This window comes from Strix uralensis, chromosome Z (assembly GCF_047716275.1).
Source record: "Strix uralensis isolate ZFMK-TIS-50842 chromosome Z, bStrUra1, whole genome shotgun sequence".
In the NCBI taxonomy this organism is placed as follows: domain Eukaryota; kingdom Metazoa; phylum Chordata; class Aves; order Strigiformes; family Strigidae; genus Strix; species Strix uralensis.
Genome location: NC_134012.1, coordinates 12959484 through 12986382, shown reverse-complemented (window position 1 = coordinate 12986382; position 26899 = coordinate 12959484). Strand labels below are relative to the sequence as shown.

General features: G+C 37.4%; 1 protein-coding gene across 14 annotated transcripts in view; it reads right to left on the bottom strand.

Moving 5' to 3' along the window:
- ERBIN (erbb2 interacting protein) overlaps window positions 1-26899 on the bottom strand; it is a 122990-nt gene that overhangs the window by 50861 nt on the left and 45230 nt on the right. For 12 of the 14 annotated variants that reach the window (XR_012627264.1, XM_074857236.1, XM_074857247.1 and 9 more), the window contains 2 exons: window positions 15735-15932; window positions 11399-11516 (listed from right to left, as the gene is read on the bottom strand). Coding sequence is in view for 13 of the 14 variants with exons in the window: in XM_074857236.1 (XP_074713337.1) it covers window positions 11399-11516; window positions 15735-15923 (307 nt within the window). In the remaining variant the exon portion in view is untranslated. Of the gene's footprint in view, window positions 1-7820; window positions 8023-8833; window positions 8889-11398; window positions 11517-15734; window positions 15933-26899 lie in introns of those variants that run through there. The other 2 variants (XM_074857248.1, XM_074857249.1) reach the window with 2 other exon arrangements.

Sequence of the window (26899 nt, the reverse complement as noted above, 5' to 3'; positions counted from 1 at the left end):
CATGTGTGTTCAGGTACATGCACAAACATGTAAATAAAAATATAGCGCTCTATATATGGCTTCAGCCATGTGAAGTTTACTGGGGCTGAGTGTAGTCAAAGCAGAAGACAACAACAGGGGATACTGATTCAATTCACTTCATCACTATCACAGTTCAAAATAAAAACTAAAAAGGTAATACTTGTAATGTAATGAAGTTTAATTTCTGGAAGGCAGCAGTGATATTTTCAAGTCCAAATACAGGTTTAAAGAAAGGTTAGAAAACTACCATAGAAAAACTAGAAATGTACCTTACCTATTGCTGTCATATAATCTTTGTATTAAGAGAAACACATTTCCAAGAAATTTAAATATACATGCTCTTAATTCCAATTGTAGTAAGAAGCCTCTTTCACCAAACAAGAATATCGACAAACATACAGATGAAAAGTATCTAACCTGACACAATATTCTGAGCCATGGCAGATGAACAAAGATCTAGCACATAAGAGGCCTATACAGATGAAGTTATAGAGGTTTGTATGAAGTGGTCTTCTATTGTCTAAAAAGTACATGAAGACCTCTTTATTGCTGCTGATATAACTTTACCTTCTTAAATTAACTGTCTAAATTAGTCAGAGTAAACCACTGCTAAGCTCTTCCTTGGAGGCAGCGTTGTGTTTCAGGCTCATTCTGTGCCATTAGTTTTGCTGTTTGAATCACACTGAGAGATTCTCTAAGCAAGATAGTCACACTACTGGCCTTGGCTTGGTCCTTGGATGAAAGATTGTTTTGATCCAACATGTTAAACCTCATGTTTTTAATATTAATATTAGTTTCCACTGCCTGTATCAAGAATTCACTGAAGCATAGAAGACTTAAATCTGTGATAACTACCTAGAAAACAAAACACCCAGCACATCTGCTAGAGAGGAGAATGTCAATGTAAACTTACTCTCAAAAGAACAGCCAAATAAAATATTAGCTATCCAAATACAGACATGTTAAATCAGCATGCTTTTGTACATAATTGGAGGACTCCACAGTAGTCTCCTGTCTGACTATGCCTTCGGCAAGAGGCAACAACAGTTTTAACAACAAATTAACAACAGAAAATCAACTAATATGAGAAAGCTAACAATGAAGGAGCCCATGAATTTAATTTTGCTGCTTCTTAGAGCCAAGAATGTTATGATACATGCTGTCTTTACCAACCTCACTCAATACTTCAGTATGGATAAATGGCATCCATCATTTAAAAGAACAGTAAATTGGGAATGACAGCATGAAATACACCTGATGTGTGTAGTACACATTCAGAAGACAGAAAAAAAAATTAGAAGACTGCTCTTCTCTACCATATGATGGAAAGTTGCATTACTAACTGGCTATATAACAACTTTTAGATACTCACTCTTCCTCAGCTATATTTCTCCTGAATGCTAGAAACATGCAGTTACTGTTGGACTAGTATTCTTTCAGCTCTCCCACCAAGAAAGCAAATTCAAAAGGCAAGTAAGAAGAGTTAAGTAAGAAGGCAGAGAGACATTGGAAAAAGATATGAGAGAAGGACAAAGATCTGTAAAGAGCACTTTATAAGAGGACCTGTTCCTTGTTTCTCTGCTTATCTAACCTTAGTCTCCTGAATATTCTTCCCTATTAAGGAAGCTCAGAAAAGCAAGGGTCTCCGTGACCACATCTTTACACACCTCTTTTGTAACAGTGTGCTAATGAATCCATTTGATAGCCACCTGTGTCCTCCATGAGCACCTGATCAAATGAGCACTGCAAATTGAGATCCACATTCCTTTCTAAATCCCATTTTTCTTTCAGGTTTCTTACTGTTTTCTTTATACACTGATACCCAAGTATTATAGAAGACAGTGCAACACATTACTTGGGGGTTATCTAGTCTATTGCCAGCCTTATCCCACTTTCCTTGAAAACATCATATGGACAGGCTCTTCATCCTGCTGCTTCCTACTTTACGTAACAACCACTAACCCCAACTCAGTTCAGTGCTGTAGCTGACTTACAGATCACTTACTGTTTTCCAAAAAAATACAAACCATCAAACTTGTGGACTATGACCATTTGCAGACCACAAAATGAGAAAATACAATTTGCTGGTAATCTTTAATTCTGACCAAATCTAAACTGAATTGGGAGCAAAGTCCTTTTCGTTGTATAGTTTCCCACAGAAGTGAGATTTACATGATAGCTTTTAGTATTTGTCTGTTCCTTCCTCCCTGTTTTCCCAAATTTCAGACACTTTTAAACTCACTAGCCAGTTTCTACCTAAAACAACACTAAAAAAAAAAGATGGGAAGGTTGCTAAGGAAACTTTGGCAATAAGGTAAGTTACAGGAATCTAAAGTTCTTGTCTAACTAAGCCAAATGCAGAAAGCGTTCATCATTCAGAACTCTACTTGGCAAAAAACTCACCAGCTAACCAGCCTAACTTAGAAAGTGGTGTTTAATCACAATTGTGGACCAGCTGAGGCACAGGCCCAAAGGGCATACCAAAAAGGTCATATAGGGATTTTGGGTCAATGGCCACAAATCTGAAGGTAATCAACCTCAGTCTGGATCACATAACATGGCTGAAATACAGAATTCCGCCTGATCTCTAACTCCCCTGAGAGCAATGATTGTTTTGGCACAGCTCATCAGAGCAAATGTGCACAAACGTCCCACTGTTTAGACTGGATTAAGGCAATTGTAAGTATAATTGGGGTCCTACTCGCCATCTGGAGTTACACTCATCTCCTCCCCTACATAGCACAATCCTTTCCTGTCACTAGGGTCAGCAAGAGAGAAAACTGGGATGACTTTTTCTCTCCATCAGATAAGTTTTTTTCATGCAGAAATACTGGCAACTCTGGGTTTACAGAAAATTATGCAAGTCACATGCACCACTGGCAGAATCCTTCACTGCAATGGATCCCAGAGCTGACACCCCAGTACACTATTGTTTCAGCCCTACTGCAGATGGGGGCTTGCTCTGCTCTTCACACTCAAGTCATGTAGTCATAGCTTTCTTCACAATCAAATGCTATAACTAGTATGCCCAGTTATTGAAACCATTATTGCTATATAGCAGTGGCAGTGCCTCCAAATCAAGTTCCATCTCTTCTCACACAGAAGTGTTTTAAACAAGTTTAAAAAGAAAAAAAAAAAAAAAAAAGAAGTATTGATTCAATTCCTTAAAAAGCAGAGAGAAAGAAAACCACTAACAAATATAAATCCTGTGGAAGCCATATGGGCAATGTCCCCAAAGAAAGGGGTTTACAGCTAGATCTCTCAGTTTGTGTGGAATGAGAGAAAAAAAATAATTCTCTCCAAGCAACAGGCACACCAAAAAGCCCTCTTGCTGCACAATAAATGAAACTACACAGCCTGCACCCATGTAACACTGCACCCTTACAAGTATAGAGAACACAGAAGCAAACATATAGGCTCAGTTTGCGTGAATATGAAAGCAACCTTAATTACGCACATTCTTTCCTCAGCTAATCTATTCATTCTGTGGTCTCAGTTTCTGGGCAAGCGGCTATTAGGATCTGCCTGAAAGCAGCTCCACCATAAAAAGAGCAGCTTTTGTTTGTTTCTCCACCCAGGCCTCTGGTACAACCGTCCTCCCTGACAATATGGATCAAACATGGCAATCAAAATATTTTCAGAGCTCAAGAATACATGCCACAACTCTCCCAAAGATTACGTAAAATCTGTTTGCAAAAGCTGAAATTTTAAACTGAAAGGCTAAACTAAAGTATCAGTCACAGTCTGTATTCTTATATATTTATATAATTTGGTTTAATCTGTGATTTCTGCATAACTTCTAAATTAAAAGCAGCACTTTCCATTATTCAAAGTAAGTAGAGTGTTAGAGCCCAATCAATTCACTGCACAATTCTGACCCATCCATCCTTCGTTTTTAACGTTCAATCCTCTTTCCAATATTCTTAGAGGATCCCTTACCACAGCTGGTTTCAGATCAATCAGGATCTCAGGTTTCCATGAGATGCCTGACCAGGCTGCAGGGCAGCAATAACACCTTCCTGCTCAGAGCTGGAGTTGCAGCTCTTCACAAGGTTGGCCTCCATGTACCTGTGCACAAGATGGTACTCAGTACTGAGGTCACTGCCAAACAGCTTAGGAGCCTCTGGCTTATTTAGTGAAGACCTATCATAATTTCAAGAGAAAGGAGCAACTATAGCAAATACACTTTTGTCTAGTTCTGCAAACAAATATCCCAAAGCTTTTGAAACCTGCTATATGTCACATCATTTGTTCCTCTTGCACTCTCAGAGCATTAGAATTGTCAAATTCCTTGTAATTTGGTTTTCCTTGTATATGAGCATTACAGAAGCTTGGCTTTCTGTCTGTCTCTTACTAAAGACAAAAATATACACGCTTGGAGACCTGTGGAAGAAACCTACCTTTCTCAAGAAGTAAACCAAAAAATAAATGTGTCACAGATTTAACCTATCATTACACTTGTCACAGATTTAATAAAACACCAATTTTAATACATTTATCATTCTCTACTCTCTCTACCCTGTTTACAGAGGAAAGGTCCCTTCCTCAAAAAACTTTTGCTTTTATCAAGGAGGTCACTAATCTAAAAATCTTACAAAATGTTTACAAAATTCTGAAAACAAATTCCACTGGATTTCTTGATTTTTCTTTGCAGTGACTTTGTTTGACAAGTATCTAATTACAGCTTAGTAAGAAGATTCACCTCTCCATCTGCACTTTACAAAGTCCTTTTCTCCAATTCTACACACTCTGGAAGTTTTAAAGTTTCCTTTTCCATCTGTCCTCCCTTTAACGATGGTCATTTGCAGGGTTGTAAGCTACGACTGGGGGCTCCTTTGTTATGTTTACACAATGAAAAATGGAAGTTGAATCTTTACTTGGAGGACTGTTTGGAGTTTTTTTCTAAGGGAGAATAGATAACATGTGTACAGTCCATGTAATGATTAATGCAAAAATGTCAGCCAAGCTACAAATCCGACAGGAACAAGTTAAACAGTGTTTTCATATAAAAGACAGAACTAAACCAAGGAAATACTTCCAAAGAGAGATTTTTAAGCTTTTCTAATGAGTTTTAAAGAAAACTGTACTCTTATTGGTTGTGATAGCTATTATAATTAGATTTACAATAAAATACAGTATTGGCAATATATTTGGTGCTCATTTTGTTAACAAGGTGGGTACTTAACTACATACATTTATATAGTAATAAAATATTTATTCACAATTAAGACAAAAGGCTCTTTTGCAGAGTAAGTGTTCACATGTGGAAAAAACTAGCAGCATTAAGATGTACACTGCTTTTTTATAGCTTTGTACCCATTACAAGTCTGAGTCAAGTTTAGTATTTCTAAAATTTGTTTTGAGATCATATAAAGCTAAAAGCTCATGCCAACAGTAAGGAATCCTATTTTATACTGTATGTTAGTGTCCTGATCTGTTTAAATGGATAATGCCTCCTCACCACTTTCACCACAACTACTTGCACTGCTAAATTATCAGAGCTGGTGCACGCAGAGAAAAAAAGACAGCAGTTTAGTGGGGTTTTTGTGGGTTTCGGTTTTTTATTCTTTGTATACGTATGTACTGGCACAGCTAGGATACTCCAGCAGGCCCACAAGAGTCTTCCATGCATTCACCCTCAAACCATTTGGAAGAACTTCAATTTTTAGAGTAAGGTATTTCTAGGCCTGCTCTAGCCACATTCCTTACACAACATAATGGAGAAGGAGTATGAATAGAAGACAGGTTCCTAAATGCCTTTTCTCTGGGAAAAAAAAAAAAAAGAAAAGGATAGCCAATAATGCTGCTTCTTGAAGACATGCCTGACACACTAATTTACATAAACCTAAACATGCCAAGGCAGCGTAAAATTCCAAGATGTGGAACACAAGGAAGGTTGCAGGCAGCAGTTTTGTTCATAATGCTGTCTTGGACAATTATCAAGGTTCAGGTGGTATTCGACTATGTCTAATTCATGGTTGGAGTGTTGTCAGGTCCCCAGAGTAACCTGAAACTGAAGTGTAACAAACACGTAAAGCTGTTTTGCTTTTTTCCCCACATCCTCCCTACCACCCTGGGCTGCAAATTCAGTCTTGTCTGTCCAGTCACTTCTGGCTGATACATGATGACTGTCACTCAAAGCACATCTCTACAAAAACAAAGGTACATTCTGCCTTTACGTGCAAATCCACATCTAAAAAACCCATAATTACTTTCACAATGCAATTTCTGTGTTACAAAAATTTCTTTTGAGTCCAGGAAGAGATTTGTATTAAACTTATTTCAGAATTTCATATAGGTACATTCAAATTCCACATTCAAGACCACAGCTGCATTGAAATTCCATTCTGTTTGCATCCTCTCTTCCAGAGATCTTTTTATTCTGCAGAGACAGATCCTATTCAGTATCTTTAATAAGACAGACAATATATTTAAGAAGAAATACTATAAACACTGGAACAGAGAACTTTAAATAGAATGGCTGCCTACATTTAGGATAAATTTATGACCTCTATATGACGACACGTTATAGTAAAGCTACAGACTCAGGACTCACAGCAGATCAATTATCTTTTCTTTTATTTCACTATCATGGATGATATAAAACCCCTTATCCCATCTCACCTTCCCCACCTGCCCCATTATAAGCAGAGAAACAGCAAATTTACAGCAAGTTATTTTTGTATTCAGGATCTTCCTCTCTTCTTCCTGTAGAAAATAAAACTTGGATCTATCTCCCTACTAACTAAAATAATCTCCAATTCCTTTAAAAACTATATTCCTAAATGCACCACATGGGCAAAATAAGACTAAATACTCTCTTGAATTCATGTTCTCTAACTTCCCAAACCCCAGCACACAGCGTACTAACGCTAGTTTGCCAGATCAGTAGATGATTTTAAAACACTGACAAAAACATATTTGATCTAAATGTGCATATATTAACAACATTCTTTACAAATACTTGAAATAATTTTATAGGCAGATATGCCTGGAGGTGGGATGGAGGGGTGCAGGGGTTGTGTTTGTTTTCTTGGGTTTAGTTTGTGTATTTTTCCATGAAGATTCCTTGCAGTACAGTCTGACAAACTGACACACTTAAATTCACTGTAACATTGCAGGAAAGAGAACCACTCCTTCATATCTAAGAGACTATTGAAGATGCCCTTATTTCCAAAGCACAATGGTTTTCTTTGGTCTTGCTAGTTATTTTCTAGTCTTGCTATTTAATCTCCCAAAGGCCTGAATAATAGAACTTAAAAATTCAATCTTTTTCTTTCACCACCTTCAAGCAAGAAAAAACAGACGATCTCACTGTTTCCCACCACGCTAACTCTACAGGCACAAGTGATTTCAAGCCCATTTACCAAGCTTCCAGGAATTTCCCTGGCAGTCACCTCATCATATGCTTCAGCCTTTCAAATCACTTGATTCTAGTAACGTATAAAGCTAACTCTTCTGTCCCTTTATATATGCCATCATACACTGTAAATGAATGCTTTCCTCTTCTTCAAAGAGGAGGTAAAAATATTTCCTTGATGGTCTTCCACACTGTCCTAGATGCAGGCTAAGGCTGGCATCCCAGAGTCGTGAGGAAACAATTGTCCCCTAAAGATTAATAAACCCTAAAACAGACAGATTTAGGGGTGAAGAGTGGTGGTGTGGGGTTTTTTGGTAGGTTTTTTTTTTTCCCTGTACAACTGTCAACAGATAAATAACTTGGCCATAGAGGATTAAAAAGTTTTACATTTTCCTTTAGCTTCATAAATAAAACACTCATTTTTCTATGTAGGTCTTACCTTCTGTATGCTGCAATTTCTCTTTAGGATGTAACCCAGTAGGACTGGGAGAAAAGGGCATCTCTTAATGCTTTCTACAATGCAGAATGTAATTTCTGGTATAGGAACATATTTATTTATTGTACCATGTGTTCAAGTATCATTTCATCTTTGACTAGGATAGCATAAAGCTTCAGGTAAAAGCTTCAAAGCTGAAGCATACCTGGAAAGCAGCAATGGAATACTTCTGATATTAAGGGTTCACAATAGTGTTTGGGAATCACGTTAAAATGCAATAAAAGGACAACTGACGTACTTACCACCAAAAAACTACAGAATATACTGCCTACTGCCAAGACTAAAGGCAGAGTTAAAACTAACTCTATTCTATGTTTGCTACATATATACCAGCAGTTTGATATTTTAGGCTACATCCATGAATATTCGAAACCAAACACTTCTACAAAGAAGTAACTGTTAGAGGCTTGTACTCCTTAACTCAGCACATGCCTCGAAACATATATCACTTCACACAAAGACTAGATATATTGATAGAGAAGGAGTCAAATGAAGACTACAAAAACGCCCAACCTGTCTGGCTCAAGAAGGCCCAATAACAGAAGGTGCTGGACACTGGGAGCATACAGAAGAAACGTGTGTGTCTCCCAGCTTTCTGTACTTTACTAGATCTTTCCTACGCTTCTGCTTTTGGTCACTGTTGGAGACAGGACACTAGACTAGATGAATCCTTCTTCTGAATAAATATTATTAAATATTCTTAATTATCTGCATTTGCACATCTGCCATGTCTCTTTTACGCAGTTTATATATTGTATATATGAAATTAGACACACTGAAATCTGAAATTATAAAGGCAAGACTTTTTATGGGCTGTTAAAATATCATAAAGATTGCTTTCTTGGACTAATACATTTTACTGTAGTAGAATTTTTACTTGAAGAATTTCTGCAATTTTGATCTTTCATCTAAACATCAAATAATATGCACACATATATACATCTATGTACTCTTACTTAGAAAGCTGGATGCTCTCCTGTGCAACAGGTCTCCCTCTGTGAGCCAGACTCCGCAATTCATGAGGTAACTTGAACACGTTTTAAAACTGAATCTTCATTCTTCATTTTTATATCAGTTATTTAGAAAATTAAATACTTCTCTTTGGTCAATACATTTGATTATGCCTATGCCACAAACAGCTCAACTATCTTACATGAAAATCCTACTATGTTTCATGTACGCAGGTATTTGAAGGCTAAAGTCTAACTACCCACCCTTCTAAAATGCAATCTTTAAAACTGAATGCATATTTGATCTAAAGGCATCTGCACTCCATGATTTAGCTGCATTCACATCAGAAGAAAACACATCAATACTACAGGAACCATCACCTTCACTTGTCACAACCATAGGAATCTGAAAAACACTCTCTATTTTAGAATTTGATACCTCTCATCCTCCTGCACTGAGACTCGTGATTAATCTCTAGTAATTTTATTCTTTAGAAATTAAGGAAAAGTAATTCCAGTGTTTCCCACAAAGTCCACTGCTTCCACACTGTATTCTAACAAAGGAGAAGGAAGAATCGGAGATTTTGATCAGTTTGCTAGTCTTGAAAAACTAGTAAAACTCTTACTATTTGGCTGTATTATAGACACACATTAGAACAATGGTGAACAGGGGGAAACTGAGCAGTAAATTCTTACCAAGAGAAAAGCAGACATAAGGGAAGGGAACAGGCTCGCAGCTGTCAAGAGAAAAATGTTCTGTGGTTGCAACAGTGGATAGGGAAACAGAAAGGGAAAGGCACTTAAGCCAACAAACTGAAGTCTCAAGTAATACCAAATTTATTACAGAATAAACAGCACTATTTCTTACTTCATACAACAGGGACAAACAGGGACCTTGATCTGGTTTTTTGAGTTTTACAGAGCTTTCACGAATAGTGGGAGACAAGATGCCCCAAGTAAACAAGTGTGTAACTTCAGGACTATTTTTGATGTGCAACACTAGGCAAAGAAGCTTTCCAAACCATGATAAGATTGAGAACAGGCACATGACTGTAGTTTATATAAGTTTCTGTCCTCTCATTTCTCTGAGAGGTGTTAAAAACAAAACAAAACAACCTATAGGAAACAAAGCTTCACAGTTTTCTGGGATAGCGTTTTGTTCAGCTACTGCCTCCTTAAATTTATTTGACTCAGAGGAACAAGTGTTCTTTCAGCAGCATTTTAAGGGCTTAGCTAAAGGTTACACCATTTTGGACGGACAAGTAACTCTCTAGCTGGGAAGTGACCAGCTGCCTATTTATGTACTAAGGAATTTGCCAGCACTAGAACTCAAATGCACTTTTGCCACTTTTAGGTCTTTTGCATTGAGAACTTGTGTTGGAAACAGTTAATCCTTTCAACAGTTCAGTCTAGGACAAAAAGAGGATTCTTTCTCTGTTGTGTGTCACTGAAAGTTTAAGTAAGGCCAGTATTCTTTAAGAAAGACTATTAATCCACTTGTACCAGGAACAGAGCAGTGACAATCAAGTCAATTTATCACACTAAATGCTGTGTTCATTAGGCAGAAATAATAAAGTAACAGTTTAAGTACAGATTGGGCTACAATGAACAATTAAGGAGAATGCCAACACCTCAGCTGCTGGAATACTTCCTTAATAAAGCAGAACTTACTTCACTTTGGGGAACCATAATTAGCTAGCTGTCCAAATAAAACAATGAATTTAACATGATAAAATCTCTGGCATATTTATTTAATTCTTATTTTCAAATATGATTTCAAGGAGAGGTCCTCTTACTTCACTTTGAATTAGTAAAACAAGATTATTATATCTTCATCAATTAGCAAGATTGAACTTTTTTTCTCTCAAATAAGCCACACAACTAAGTCTGATGACAATATAAGTTATTTCAATTTCCTCAGTTGCACACATCTGCCAGCTTGCCAAAGCAGCACCACTAATAAAGTCCCATGTGTACAATACTTGGCTGACAGCGTTTCATAATTTTTAAAAGAATGACTCACACAGAATGATAGATTTTTAACAAGTCAGACAAGTGAACCAGTCATTGTCCATAGATGCTTCTCCCCACACAACAAAGGTTACTATCCTCAGAGCAGGACAGCACACAGCCAAGTTCTACAACAATTTTCAGATAGGTCATCAAAATAAACTGAAAACAATTTTCCTATGAAACAAAATCTAACAATAGAATCCAGCAAAATTTTACAAATTTTTGTGCAAACCCTCTTTGGTATAGTGAAACATGAGAAAGCCACTAAAAGCAATAAATTTGAGTACATGCATTTTGAGAGAACATAAAATTTTACAATATCAGTTTTCAGTAATGAATCTCAAAGTACAAACCAATCAATCTGGCAGATACAAATAGATATCATAACCAGACCACAAAAGAGCATCTTTTATGTTAAGCAGTAGAGTAGTAATTTTAGAGTAGTAATTTAAAATTTACTAGCTGTGCAGCTTCTAGAAATTATACTTTCGCTAGTGTCTTTGTACAGTCAGTGGTGATTTGCCTTTTAGTTACCCCAATATAAGTGAAGTGACTTACCATTCTTGCTGACATCCAGTTCCCTGAGATTAATGAGATTTGCAATGGATGCTGGCAATGTGGTTAGATCATTGTCTGGCAAACTCAGCTTGTGCAGAGACTGACAGTTAAAAAGTTGCTATTGAAACAAAGAAAAAAGTGAATGCAACTTTCTCTTAGTTTCCCCTATATAGCTTTTGTTTTTAATCCCTTTAAACTTCTGACCTCACAGCTTGAAGGCCAGACTAGAGTCTTTGACTACAAAAACTTTGTTTAACTAGTTTTATTCAAAACTAAGTTTACAATGCTTAGGAAAGAAAAAAAACTGCCAATGGTCACAACAAGCCAGCAGCTATTCTTAACACTTCCTACAAGTTCCTTCCAGTACCTCAGAAACCGTGACCTGTAGTTACACATAGTCCTGCAAGCATCACAAAATAAGCCAGCCATGTGATACCCCAGAGGTAATCACAGCTTCTTCAAAAAAGAAAAAAAATAAATTGATAGATGCATTTTTTTTAAAGTCAAATAGTTTTGGAACACAGGATTTGAGTAGGTATTGATCTTCTCTAAAAGTTTAAATTTTATTCCGTTATATTTTACAATATTTTTTTCCCTTCCATGCTTCCTGGCTCAAGTACACAAGTATTCAACAAAATTATGATGAAAACTAGTAAAAGTTTGATCTAAGAATACAGAAAAATGTAGACTCTGTTCTGTATACATACATTACAGTTTGTATCAAATACTAACTCAGAGCCAGATCTCTTCCTATATGCAAGGCACCCTGAGTTGCTTACCCAAAAGCCTTACAAATTGACAAATAAGGCAATGGAAGTGTAATGGAAGAAAAATTGTCAAATAATATGTAGGAAGCATACAGATAGTACTGAAGAAATATCTGTAAGTGACTGAAAAGGTTCATCTGAACAATTTATGATGAATATCCCTTTCCTGACAATTTTGGATAAGATCATTCATAAATACCTGGACTTAGGGTTCTTTTCTTTTGGAATTCTGAGAAAAAACAGGAAGTGTTCTCCAACTAAAAGAATTTATCCCAATCAACATCATAGCAATGGGTTTAGTTCAACCAAAACTTCTTGAATCTCTCCCAATTATGAGGCCATTATTTCAGCCAGACTGTTGAACAAGCCCCGTTCACGTTAACGTTTGCATATACCACTCCAGAACAAAAGCAGACATAAATTAGCAAGATGGACAGTTCAAGGAACGTGCTTTAACTTGTCTACTGATGTTTCCAATACCTCAGAAATGTACACCTGTTAGAACTAGTTGTTATCATTAAGGCTTTGAAGAGTTACAAGTTACTTAGGATATTATAGGGGAAGAAGAACTTTGATGAGCTCACATGTTTTGTAGCCACTCCTTCAGTACTTCAAGCAAGAATATATACTTAAAACTCATCTGTGAAAACAATAATCTGGAGTCTTGGAATCACTAGAAATTTTCCTGATTAGTCAGGTGAAAGCAAATGCAGTACAAGAAACTGCAAGATCCCTAAAGCAAAATGGGGGGTCGAGGGCAGTTCTGTATGGTGTTGACTTTGTAACTTGTCCTTTTGTTGTTGTTCTTTTTTAATGTCTGCATATTCAGTGATTAAGTAGATTATCATTACTGTTAGTGAACAGCAGAAGTCATACAATTAAGGACTATTTTACTGTCGAATTTCAATTTCTTCCAAACAGCAAAGTGAGAGGGAAAACTAAAACTGCTACAGTTTGAGCTTTTCCACAAAAATGCACACCATGGCACTTGGGATAAACAGTGTACCTTTTCAGACGTGATTTAGCACACAAGATGAAAGCACTTCAAATGCCCGATCACTTTTGAAACTGAGACTACACACCAGTGTTTTGTGTAAAGCAAGTCCTTTACCGTCACCATCTTTCCCTCCGCCACAGTTTGCTCATGCTGCACCCTCAGCCAGTCAACTAAATTAAGAAGCTATACTGTAAGAACAGATTTTTGAAGTATGCTGGAGTTCTGAAAAGACTGGAGGCAATTTTTTTAAAAAGCGCCACACACACCAACAGGCCATTTCAGTGACTGGGTTGACAAGACAGCCCCAAACCAGTTGTGTTGTGGCGTACAAAGGGCAGCAGATTGCAAAACAGAGATAAGAACACACCACCAGGGTAAAGAGGAAAGCGAAGAGTGGGAATGTCTTAAACAGGCTTCAGAAAGCTAGAGACGCCCTTCATCTGAGATGGCTTAATTAGAAACCTTTTTCAGAGTTAACAGACTAAATAAAAGCTTGTGTTAGGGAAGAGGCATACACAGTTTGGAACTCTGGCTCCAAATCATTTCAAATGTTAGAGGCCTCCCCTTATGCGTCTTCTATGAATAGTGTTAAAGATCACACTTTCTGTTAAATGATTAAATAAAACACTTTTACTATGTCTTCACTACTCCCTCATTTCTCTGCTTTTTCTTTTACAGTATTTCAATTTGTGTGAGGGGTATTTCTTCTTTTGAAAACTGAAAGGGTAGTAAAAAATAATGACCAAAATTACTTAAAAGCTGAAAAAAATGCTCAGCTTCTCAAAAATAAGCCTATAAAGATGACATTATAATGTATAAACACATTAACGTGAAGCAAATATAAGCTATTACGGGTCCCTGCAGTTCAGCAAAGAAAAGCAAAAATGAACAAATGTTCAAGCAGTCTTTCTAACTGCATGGATAATTTAATCTTGGACTAGACCAATGCAAGTGGTAGACTGCCCACCTCTCAGTGGTATCAAAATTAGATTTCATATAGGAACTGATTAATGAAGTCAAATGGGATGTAACAGAAAAGGAAGACAGGGCAGACTAATGGCTTCTTCTGATCTAAAATGCCAACATGCATCCATTTCATTGCTACAGTACAGTCTTTTGTCCTCTTTTAAGATTATTAAAAGGAATTTTTTAGAGAATTATAAGTTTGGGAGGAAGATGTTTGCTTAGTTCTTATGATTTGGGAAATAGGAATTTAATGCAAGAGGAGTTCAGAAAACTTCCTCTTTTTTGGCTAAGAAAGGTATTTTATTCTGTTTTTTAAGCATTCAATTTTATTCTTCTCCCATAAAGAATGAGAGACAGGAATGAAATTCTGAAATCACCTGAAAAAAAACTTGAAGGCTGATAAAAAGTCTTTAAAAGCAAGCTACTAAAACCTAAAGTGACTAACTCTAGAGTAAAAAACTATCCTGCTTGGGAAGAGACAAGAATAAAATAGTAGAAGTTCTAAACTATAACAGACTTTGACAAAATGTCTAGTTTTAATTTCTATGTTATTAGTTCTGTTCAACGTACAAATACAGATTTTCATCAGTGGCTTCTCAGGAGCATTTAAAGTTGGATTTTCAAAAGCACTCAGCTGGTTTAAGACAGCTTTAACTGGAATCCAGGTCTTCTGATAGCTGTCAGGTTACTATTCTGAAACTAGTTTATTTCCTTATTTGTTTCATTTACCTTTCAAAAAATTCAAACCAGCAAAACCTGAAGTGGTTATAGCAAACCTTCCAAAAATCCAACAAAGTATTCTATAGTTGTCCTGTGTGACAGTGAAGATTTGCACACAACTGTGACAGAACAACTTTAAATACCAAGTCTTTCATCTAACTACTGAGTTTTTAATTCCACTAAGACAGGACCTAGTAAAGCAAACAAGACTATTGCAGTGATCATTTTGTACTTCTCAAAAGTCTCACTGGCAAAAGTTTTCATTCTTTTCTCTAGTATACTAATTCAGCACGCAGTTTGTCTTCACATTACAGAACAAACAGCAAACATTTCTGTAATAAAGATGTAACCGAAGTGGCATTCCAGCTCTCTAGTTTTTGAATTTAAGTAATCTGAGATACTTCAGAAACTCTCTTCAGTCACGTACCGAAGACAAAAGCAACACTTCGGGTGTATAGATACTCTGGATTGTAGCTATCTTTTGTGGTCACAGAGATCTGAACAAGACATTAAACTTGTTTCTTCTAATCTTCATGTGTTATCAGAGATTCAAAATAATGCTCCAATTTGTTGAGTACAGCTAGTCAGTTTGAGCAGACACTACCACAGAAATAAATTAGCCAGCCTCTTCTGCTATATACCTCTCTTGGGCTGGATCATTTGCTTAAGCAATTTCACCCCAATTCATGCAGCAAACTAGTCAAGCAGGAACACATAAACATTCCTTCTACCAGGGCTGCTTATTCTGGGACCAACATTTACTTTAAAATATTTGGCAAACTGCAGCCTAAAAGCTGAAGTGGGAAGCTAGACATTATCAGCTTCTAGAATGCTGATGAAGTAACAGAGTTAATAAATGTAACTAAAAGGAAAATACCCAACATACCTTTGGAAGCTCTTCAATCTGATTAGCATCTAAATAGAGTTCTTCCAAGGTCTTTTCAAAAGTAAAAATCTCCTTAGGCACCTGTTCCAGGCTGCAGTGAGAATAATCAAGTGTGGTGACTGTTTCCTCCTCTCCACGCAGACAGCGGCATGGCACCAGCCGCACAAACAAATTCCGCTTTGTTGTCATTTTCAGGCACTGTAAAACAGAAATTGGTCGATTTAAAAACCAAGGCAATTCAGAAATACTCGCATGGGCAGCTCCTCAAACTTCCACTGGCTGCCAAATACTTAAAACAGAAAGAAGTGTATACATACCCACATATATGTGTGTGCATACACATATATGATAGAGCGGAGAAGAGAGTATTTATTTTCTTTTAAACACAACAGATCTGTAGCGGCACTAAATGGGGTTAAAATACCTGCAGACCCCAGAACATGGAAGTCAAAATTTAGGCTGTAACTTGACACCTGCTAACACAGCCCTACACTGCAGAGAAGCAGAGAATTTTGAAGCAGCAGTTCTGAAATGTCAATTCTGTTTTTACCACATAGATTACTCCTACCCTTACAGAGGTTACTGGGATGATATTTTTGCTTAATAGAGTAAAATACACCCCCTACAGAGCATTAAAATATAGCTATAGGAAAGCTAAATTCTTTTTTGGATGAATAAGGTTAAATACATGTAACTTAGTTCCAAATTCCTCATTTAAAGACAGAATACAACAAAAGGAACCAGCGTGTTTTCTACCAACTGTTCTATCTACAGTTTAAAATGAAAGGTTTCTAAGTGCACATATAAAGAAGTGACTTTTTGCAACTCCATTCAGTTTGGAAAACTTGAACACATCTTGCCATGCACACTGGAACTAAGGAAACTTCACCCTGAAATGGAAATGTATCTTTCTTCCTTTAAATTCAATCATTGCTGTAACAGTCCCCTCTACTCTCAATGGCTTCTACAATATTTGTACTCATCAGGAGACAGCAAACCTAGATGGTACAAACTGACTAGCTGGTTACTGACAGCATACACCAGCCACGTTCTGCCTCCTTCCTCCTCAGCAAGAGCACAAGTTTAGGTCTCTTTCCTCTAATTAGAAACAAATTTTTACAAAACTCAGAAACAATCATCTTCAAAATGTCACCTCAAGTTCCAAGTTTGGCTAAAATCAGATGACAGGCTCAACAATTTTTCAGGAAGGACTAACATGTGCAGACAGACAACAAGATCATGTGAGCTTCATTTCCTCAGGAAACTGGCCTAAAAATACACACTCTTCCAGAACAGCACTAAGTATTTATTTTCTCAATCAAACTGTCAACACTACAAATTAAAATGTTTAGAGTTTTCAATCTCAATTTTTTTGGAATTGCAGAAATTGTATTTCAACTTCTGGATTGGTGACAGGAAACTTTTTTCTCCAAGTGCCATAAAAGGTCTTTCAGACACATTAGACAGAGTGCACTTCAACTTTCAGACAGTATGCTAGTAATACAGGGAGAAAATAAAATTCCATGGCCACTGCAGTATATGAATTCACAGGCTGCGAGACCCCTCTTCTTTCTAAAACAAGAAAAAAAGTCACACACCTGGATTTTCCTCTATGACCAGCAAGCTTGCCAAGTACTTCACGGTATGTTTAATATTTATGACTACAGGTCAAGGGACTCCTGTACTTCAGTGTTTTCACTAAACAGAAGTAGAACTTATCACTCAGGCTGGATACAGTCAGATTCTACATTCATCCATTAAAAAGAAGAAAACTCTTCATTAGAATAGTGGGATGTCAAGACTACCTTTTTTAACAACGCTTCGATGTTGCTAGGATTTTGTTCCTGTGTTGATTATCAGAACACTTACTACTTCACATAAAACTCCAGCCATGTTATTTAAATAGAAAGTGAACTAAAAAGAAAAATACTTAACTCTATTGCAATGCAAAGAGTTTAGAGACTGCAAATTCCACACTGGGGATTCCCACAGAATGAGAAAGTCAGCAAAAGAGACAGCATGACCTCCCCCTGCTTCTTCCACAGGACAGGCTTCAGCATGACATCCTCCAGCCACCCACAGCCAGATGGCAAAGATGCTATGGAAGCTGGTGTGCTCACTGGGTCAGAGCTACCCAGGCATTCCTCCAAGCCTCAGAGGCTGTACATGAAGACACAAGAGGAATTTCACAGCCAACATTTACAAATGAGTAAGTCTTTAACAAAAAGAAATATAATCTGATTTTGTTACTACTTCTGTTTAACAAAGCTGTGGAAAAACAAACCACTTCAGAAAGAAGCACCAACAGTGCAGTCTCTTCAAACAGGAGTATAAACAGAAGAACGTATGCCTTGGAAACAACAAGGACTGGAAGCAGAGATTGTACACACAAGCTGATTACCACAAGTCTGGAAGGGGAAGACACAGCCATATCATACTAACTGCAGCCATCAATAAGTCTATTTTGTCTAGTCATTTCAACTCCTGAGAATTATGTTTTGGTTTCCAGAGTATGAAAAAGCTCATTACATGGTTCATATAAATAATGAAATAAGTTACTCTTTTTCATTCAAATCCCTCATAAAGAACACACATTACACTGTTTGCCCCCTCTTTTTCAGTGGCTGTTCTGAATCAACAGAACTCGTAAGGCCTAACAATGCAAAACACACATACCTAGTTTTCCTAACTTATTCCTTTATTCTGTAAGAGAATTCTTGAGCTTGGGTGTGTGGGGGGGTGGGGAGATGGAGGAAGGAGGGTTTTTTAAAAAAAATTACATGCATTCACAGCACTGTAAATACAGATCAGTGAACAAATGCCTGTACAACATCAACGTTGGGTCATATCTCCAGTCAGTTATCATGGCAGTTAAAGTACCTAAACTCATAGCTCACGTCTCCAGCCAAAATAGTCAAACTCATATTTAAGTACCAAATAAACAACACCCTCCCCCAAACCACTGATTTGACCAACTTGTTCATACATTTAATTATAATGCTCCGAAAACCAGAATGAACCAAAAGAACTGCATTTAAGTAAATGTAGGAAACTACACAATGTGATTCATCTGTGTTCAAATTTTACTTCTACATATATATGAAGAATATATATATGAAGAATTGTTTAGCACTGGTGTTCTACAACCGAGATGGCTGTCAATACTCAGAAGTGGGTGTGGCAGGATAGACACAACAAGTATTCCACACCACCACTCTTCTGCAGTATGTATTTATAGACAGGCAGACACACACACACCCCCAATCTGTCTGTCTGTCCACCTATCTTGTGGATAGTTGCCCAAACAGAAAAACTGTAATGGAAGAAAGGAAGGATGTACTTCAGAAGAGAGTCCACTGTTGTAATTATCAAAGACAGGAAAATGTGTTGTTGCACAGAACACATGCTTGTCTTATATTGCTCAAAATAAAAACTTCTCCATGGATAGTTTGGGTAAATACACAGAAGGTAGAAGGGAACACAAAGTATAGTGTTGTTTCCCTTCCTGTAAAACAAGGAAGTCTAGCAAGCAGAAAAATCTTCATTTCATAATATACCACAATGTCAGACCATCTGAAGGCACCAAATCAAACAATGTAAAATTGCCTTGCAGATCTGCAACACTGTCATGACTTTTCTCCACCACTTGACTCCTCCAAATTTTTATGAGGCAGGTCTACTGAAGAACTCAGAGGAGGGGAAAAAAAACGCCCACAAACAAAAGCCCTTGTTCCCTAAACCATTAAAGCCTTGACACAAGTTTACCTTACAGTGAACACTGGTTCACAGTTCAGGGTTCGCAGCCAACAGAGGAAAAAGTAGGATCTTCAGAGACTGCTTTTGTTTGATTGGTTTTTACTTCTTGAAGGAATAGGAAGGGAAAAACATCACTCTATAATCAGAAGCTTGTCTTTGTAATCATTAAGGGCTCAAAAGTTGGAAGGCGTAAGGGAGAATTAGTTGTATTGTTTGTGAAGACTTAATCTACCACCCCAAAAAATTCAGCATTAAAAAAATCACTAGTTTAAATTTATGTTTGCTAATTATACACAGATTTCTGATATTTTTTTTCTCCATGAATCATTTTTAGCATTTATTTCACACCTCCTCTTCCAAGCTTATTTGAAGATCACATCTAAGGATCAGAGATGCTGTAGTACCTGTAGTAAACTCAAAAATGGGTGATTTAAACTACAGATATGTTTATTTCAGTGAAGTATAGTTTTCACTCACTCATACACATTAACTGTGACAGTAATAGGAAAAAAATTCCACCATAACTACACAAAATGGGACAAAGGAAAATGTTATCTGTTGACTTGCCTATATCCTGAAGGTAGCAAGAACTATACAGACAGGTTTTCCTCTAGGGGTTCAAAGGTGGCGATGGCTAATTATTCTGTGAAGTCTCAAATTTGTGAGAAAAATTGTTTTCTGAATTAAGTATGGTAGTGTATAAGTGTATATAAGTATGGTATAACAGTAGTGCTTAACCAGTATGATCAAAGAGAGATAAGAGTTCACAAAAAGATGTTTTGCTGTGAAACTACACAATTTATTTAATATAACCTATGTCAAAGCTTCATCTTGTATCTTCTGCCTTATATCCATATAACTAGATAGCTATCAGTTCACATAGCCTATCCCATTTGAGACCATGAATGACTTGAAGCAAAGTTTCAGGACTGGTAAGCAAGGCAAAACTGATCAAGGGGTTTTACAGCACTTGTTCAAAGGCCAAAATATCCAATTAAGAAAAAAATTTCAAAAAATCAGCTCTTCTATTTTGAAATAGAGAGTTCTCTACTTCCACATACATGTTTCCCCCTCCCCAACTGCCCAAACAGTAGACAAAGCATCTACTGCCAGCCTTTGATTTAATTATAGCTATGAGCCCTCCACTGTTACAAGCGTGCTTGACACTTGCTAAAAGCCAGTTATAAGTGGAGAAAGAATACTGTGTGATTAATCAATATTCAGAAAAAAAATAAAAATTGGAGTAGCTAGGGCAAAGCGAAAACTACAGTTCTATGAGATCTACGCTATAATACCAATGGACTGTATCTATGTAGTGGGTTGACCTTCACTGTCTGCCAGGTGTCCATCAAGTCACTCTATCACTCTTTATTTTCTCCATCTCCTCCCCTCCCCGAGTGGTGCAGGGAATGGGGTCTGTGGTCAGTCCATCACACATCTCTGCCGCTCCTTCCTCCTCACACTCTTCCCTTGCTCCAGCGTGGGTCCCTCCCACAGCAGACAGTCCTCCATGAACTTCTCCAACATGGGTCCTCCCCACGGGCTGCCGTTCTTCATGAACTGCTCCAGCGTGTGTCCCTTCCATGGGCTGCAGTCCTTCAGGAACAGACTGCTCCAGTGTAGGTCCCTTCCACAGGGTCACAATTCCTGTCAGCAAACCTGCTCCAGCGTGGGCTCCTCTCTCCATGGGGCCACAGGTCCTGCCAGGAGCCTGCTCCAGTGCGGTCACAGCTTCCTTCAGGCATCCACCTGCTCTAAGTGGGGTCCTCCAGGGGCTGCAGGTGGACACCTGCTCCACCGTGGACCTCCATGGGCTGCAGGGGAATCTGCTCTGGTGCCTGGAGCACCACCCCCCCCTCCTTCTCCACTGACCTTGGTGTCTGCAGAGTTGTTCCTCTCACATATTCTCACTCCTCTCTGCTGGCTGCTGTTGTGCAGCAGTTTTTTACGCTTTCTTAAATACGTTATCACAGAGGTGCTACCAATATCACTGACTGACTCAGCTTTGGCCAGTAGCAGGTCCATCTTGGAGCCAGCTGGAACTGGCTTCATCTGACATGAGAGCAGCTTCTACCATCTTGTCACAGAAGCCACACCTGCAGCCCCCACTGCTACCAAAACCTTGCCACCTACACCCAACACAATCTATAAATGGTGAAACATTTTTAGTGAACAGAATAAAATCACTGGAAGCAGAAAAGCAAGGCACTGGTTTGAAAGACCACGACCAATGAAAGAAAGCAAGATCAACAGCAAGCTTAGATACATACTAAATATTAATCCAGAAAGCACAGCATCATCCACCGAAACATCACTCTTTCCTGGAACTCTTTAATGATTCCCTGCACACTCCTGTCATCCAAGTACCTGGCAGCCCAACAGCACCTGCAGATCTGCCAGAATCCCATGGCACATTTTTGTTTAATCATATGTCTACCTATGTTTTCATGAGCATTTAAAAAAAACAAAAAACAACCTACACCACAACAAAAACCAACACATACAGCCCCCCTACGTATCACATGTCTTTGAAAATTCTGAGTTTAGGCTTGTTACAAGTAGAAGTTCACAGTAATTTTGTTCCTAATCTCTGTTAATTTACTCTAAAAGCAACAGTTCCACTGTACCATTAGCTCCTTAAATTTCTTGTCTGATGCTAACAGGATGGGACAACTCATGCTCTAAGCTGGTGAAAGCACTTTTTACTCCCTTAAGCCTTTCAAAAGGGTCCTTACCAGTTACATCAGCAGCAGAATGGAAAACGAAATCACCCAACAGATGTTTATACAGAAAGGCACAAACAACTAGGCACAAAAATATCTGGTCAGGTTCTTTTTAGCCCACTCCACTATTTACAAACCAGTTCAGAATTATGGACCAGAGGATGTACAAATCCAGGAAAGAGAAAGATTGTGTTGGGGAGCACATAACCCAGCATACAACCTGCAAATAAAGAAGGCTTATTTGGCCAACTGACAGAAGCCCCAGCATACTCCTGTTGAAACAAAGAATTATTAAAAAAAAATTGTTACTTATTAAGAATCTTATTTAATCCACTAAAAAAAACCCCTAAATCCAAAGAATTGATTACTTCCTGTACTTTAAAAGAATCAGTAGGAAATGAAGCTTCTTATTCTGGACATAAAAACATGAACCAGTCTGCTTTCAGAGATGTTAAGGGTTTTTCTCTTCCTAAAGCAGCAACACACACCACAGAAGATACCAGAACACAGGCTGTTTGGCTTGTTGATGAAAGATGCTGTATTGTGAAAACTCAGAGCACAATTTAAATTAATCTCTTCCAGCTAATGACAGCACTATTCCTCATGAATTCAGGGAAACTGTAAGCATCTTATTACTTTAAGGAACACAAAACACCCTGTGCTCTTACAGTAAAATAAGAACACAATTATCCTTCATTCTTTAACCTCAGAAAATACTTGGCACCCCTTGCTCATCAGCAAACCATATAAAGAAGCTGATTTCTTCACATAGCAGGGGGGACGCTAAGGGTTGGTTCAGGCTTCCTCTAAAATCAATCCAGTCATCTTGGAAGGAAATGGCAAGGTCTTAATTTAACAGACAGCATCCAGCACCTTGCAAACCCTACCTTGGAAGTTTGTTTCTCTACAATCCTTCTACTTGTTCTCTTTAGGAGAGGAAAGTATGGTTCAAACCTGATGGCCACTGAATCATACTGTGAAGAGACTGCCTCTTTGTATGTGGCAATGGCATTCTCTGGTTGAAGTGTCAAAGCCTCACTTGGTGACAATGCCAGATTATGTTATTTTCACCTCCTCCTCCCTCTCATCCAAGCTATTTCTTTCTGTCTCTTCCAGAAAAACAAGAGATGTTTTTCAAAACTGGATTGCTTATGTCATTCATTTCTCTAAACAAGACTGGGAAACACTCAGATCAGTACAAATCAATGAACTGCAGGGCTGCAATCTGGGGGAGGGAATAAGCGTTAGGAAATAAAAGAGATTTTGGAACCATTTCACCATTTTAATGTGAAACTATAGTCTGAGCCTACCCGCTCCTGATAAGAAAACAATGCTCAACTGCATTCATGGCTGCGTGTCCTCACGCTGGTAGGGAACACCAAGAAAGCACACTGTACTTGCTCACATACAGCACTCAGAGCAAAAGAAAGAAAAGGCATTACTCATGAAACAACAATGGTGAATGGTAACAACAGGAAGAGGAACGTATTAGTGAATACAGTAAATAACTACCAATTGTTAAATGCAAAAATATGAAGGATGCTTGCTACATTTTTTGAGAAAATAAAGGGAACATAGAGGGCAGAAATTGGTTTTGCTTTTACTGATTCAACAGCTGCTAGGATATAAGCAAAACCAGCAATACTCTACTCCGAGCTTGCTGAAATACAAAACTCAAAGCTTCTCTTCAGGTTAACTACTTTCCAAGCTATCAATGTCTCTATATATTTAAAAAACAAAACCCAACAAAACACAAATAAACAAAACCACCCACCCATCTCCAAGGGCCAGGGCAGCAAGCTAATTTCATGTAACTGCCAAAAGAACAGTGTCAGGTGTGAATTCTGGAGACATTTGCTTAAATTATCTGTTTCTTGTATTCTATGAAATAAATTCTAACCAGATTTCAATTTACTATTTCTATTTTTTTTTTTGCTTTAAAATACTCAGAAATCCTTTACACAATTAAGATCGAGTTCTTTATCAAACTATAAAACCTCTAGTTTGTTATAGTGGTGTTGATGATATCAGTAACATCTTCTTGGTTAAACAGCAGCATTCTCCCACTTCATTGAAACTAGAGACTATCTAACCAGATATTTGTTGCAACAGCAATTTTCCAGCTTAGAACTTTAGCTAAACTGCCTATGCTAAAACAAACCTGAAAGTTATTATGACAGGTAAAACTCACCCTAAGTATTTCAAAAGAAATCTTTGGAATATTTATTTCTATTCATTTCTATAACTGTAAAAAAGCAGAAATACAACAAAGCAGTCAATACTTGGCCTTATCATGCCAAAAGCTTAACAATGACAAAACCAGACTGACTTTGTGAAAACAAAACAACCAAAGTATTATTTTTAAACTGAGAAAAGATGCAAAAAACCTCTTGGCAAATACCTACATAACAAAATACTCCACTTCAAGTACAGCCTTTAACTGAAATGCAGTAATATTCGATATTGTTATAAACCTAGACCAAGGCATCAGTAAGGCACAGGTATATCAGAGTACATATCTGTAATTTAAGGTAAGATTCATTACAGAAACATCCTTGGCAAAAAAAGAGCACCGAGAAGAATTACAGATTAAGTTTACAGTAAAAAATAAATTTAAAAATGTTCAAATACCCAAACAATTGTAATTTTCCTTTTTTATATATTTATATTGACTTTTCATATTAACACTACATAATAACTACACAGTAACACAAACACAGACACTGTCACTAAACAACTGCAGCCCAGGTAGTTCCAACTTAGTTCTCACACATTTCCTTTTGCTCTTTTTCTGAGGCAGCCCTAGAAACTAACTTCCATCTGGACAGCCAATCTATCCAAGCAAGTGCCACTGTAACATTTCATCTGAAGAATGCTGTCTAATTGTATAGTATTAACAACGCTGCTGAGATTAGCATTAGATCTGATCTTCACTTCTGATGTTCAACTTGACTGCATATTCTTTGTGTACATATTTGTAGTGTTACTAAGAAAACATTAAGAGGAATAAATTGATTTTCAAAACTACTGTGATTGAGTCTCACCCATTTCTCCTCCTCAAATCAAAAAAAGCCATATAAATTCAAGGATATCTACTAGGACAAACTGAAGTTTGAAGTAAACTGCAAGAGACCCTCAAACCGTCAGGAAATATTCAAAAAACTGAGCTTTTATAAAAGCCATGACATATTTCATTATTTCAACAGTGATGTTTTCAAATGGCTAAAGAATTCCTTTACATTATGGAACTGACATGTTTGGGTTTTTGTGTTTGTCACTTTTAAGTGAATACATAGCCAGAAACATGAAATATTTATCCCAATAGAATACTGAACTCCATCCCTCACTAGCCACCATATCCCTTTTTTTAAAGAAAACACCCCCATGCAGTAGAAATAATCACAGCTACTGTACAGATAGTCATCATAGCTATTTGGTACAGCTAGCTGTACCAAGCTACTTCAGAACTGCTTTGCTTTCAGAATCCACTAATTTCTACACTAAATAACTCCATTTTCTTTCATTGTTGGTGTGAAAAAGATCCATGGAAACAAACAGGACAAGTTCCTGACTTTCTATACAAAGCAAACAATGAAAATTAAATACACAGAGCAACCAGACTGAGATGGTAAGCCTCTGGAAGAGGTATAAAACCATATTAAACCGCTTATGCTTCGGGTTTAGTCCTTTGAGGGATTATGTCTGGATCTACTGTATGAGTAAATGCTGTGTATCACATACTGTCAACATCTATTCAAGCAGAAGGGAAGAGATACTGTCTTAATTCCTCCAGTTACAACAGTCAGATGAACCAGCATAGGGGAAGTGAAGGGAAGAGGCATTGCTAGTCATTTGCCCATAGGAAGAAACAAACCTTATGGAGCAGTAAGCACAGCTGAAACAGTACAGCAACAGCACAGTTTCTTAGCTCAGCAGAGAATGCCAAAACACACAAAGCCTACAGCCTTGTAGACTACACAAAAGGCTGGAAAATGTGAGCATGTGCACATGCTTCTATCTTCTTAAGTATACGCTGTTTGTAGCAATGCCAGATAAAATATACAGAAGATTTTGTATGTTTTAAATTGGTATTTTTATAGTAAGTCTCAAAATTACAGTCACTGAAGTGTCAATATCTATTAGCATTTCCACAGTCTGAGCAGCACTATTAATAAAATCAAGCAGATGCAAGCTACTATCATGTGGTGTTGGGTTTTTTTTTTTGTGGGTGGGTATGCAATAACAATCTTTCATAGAAATTCATAGAGAAGTTCTAAAGACAAAATGTTCTATTGGGCATTCTTTTTATTCATGAGAAATACTTGCCTCTAGAAATCCTTACAATATGAGGCAAAAGCAACTTAGTGCCATCTGCACTGGCATCATTTAATAAACAAAAAAGCTGATTCTGAACATGTGTTGCTTTTCCATAGAGCTCTGAACAGAAAATTGAACTTTATTTGGCTTCTTAATACTTTTCATGTTCTTAGGTATGCTCTCTAGCTAAAGAATGTTAATACACCACTAAAGTAGAAATGATATGATGCGTTGTTTGCCTAGACTTTAGATCAGCAAACCAGAAAGGACAGTAAGAGGACCAACAAACATTCAAAGCATTTTTTTAAGCATCTTTTATCCAAGTTTTCCATAAATATGCTGATCTTTCTTAAGAACTAAAAAAAAAAA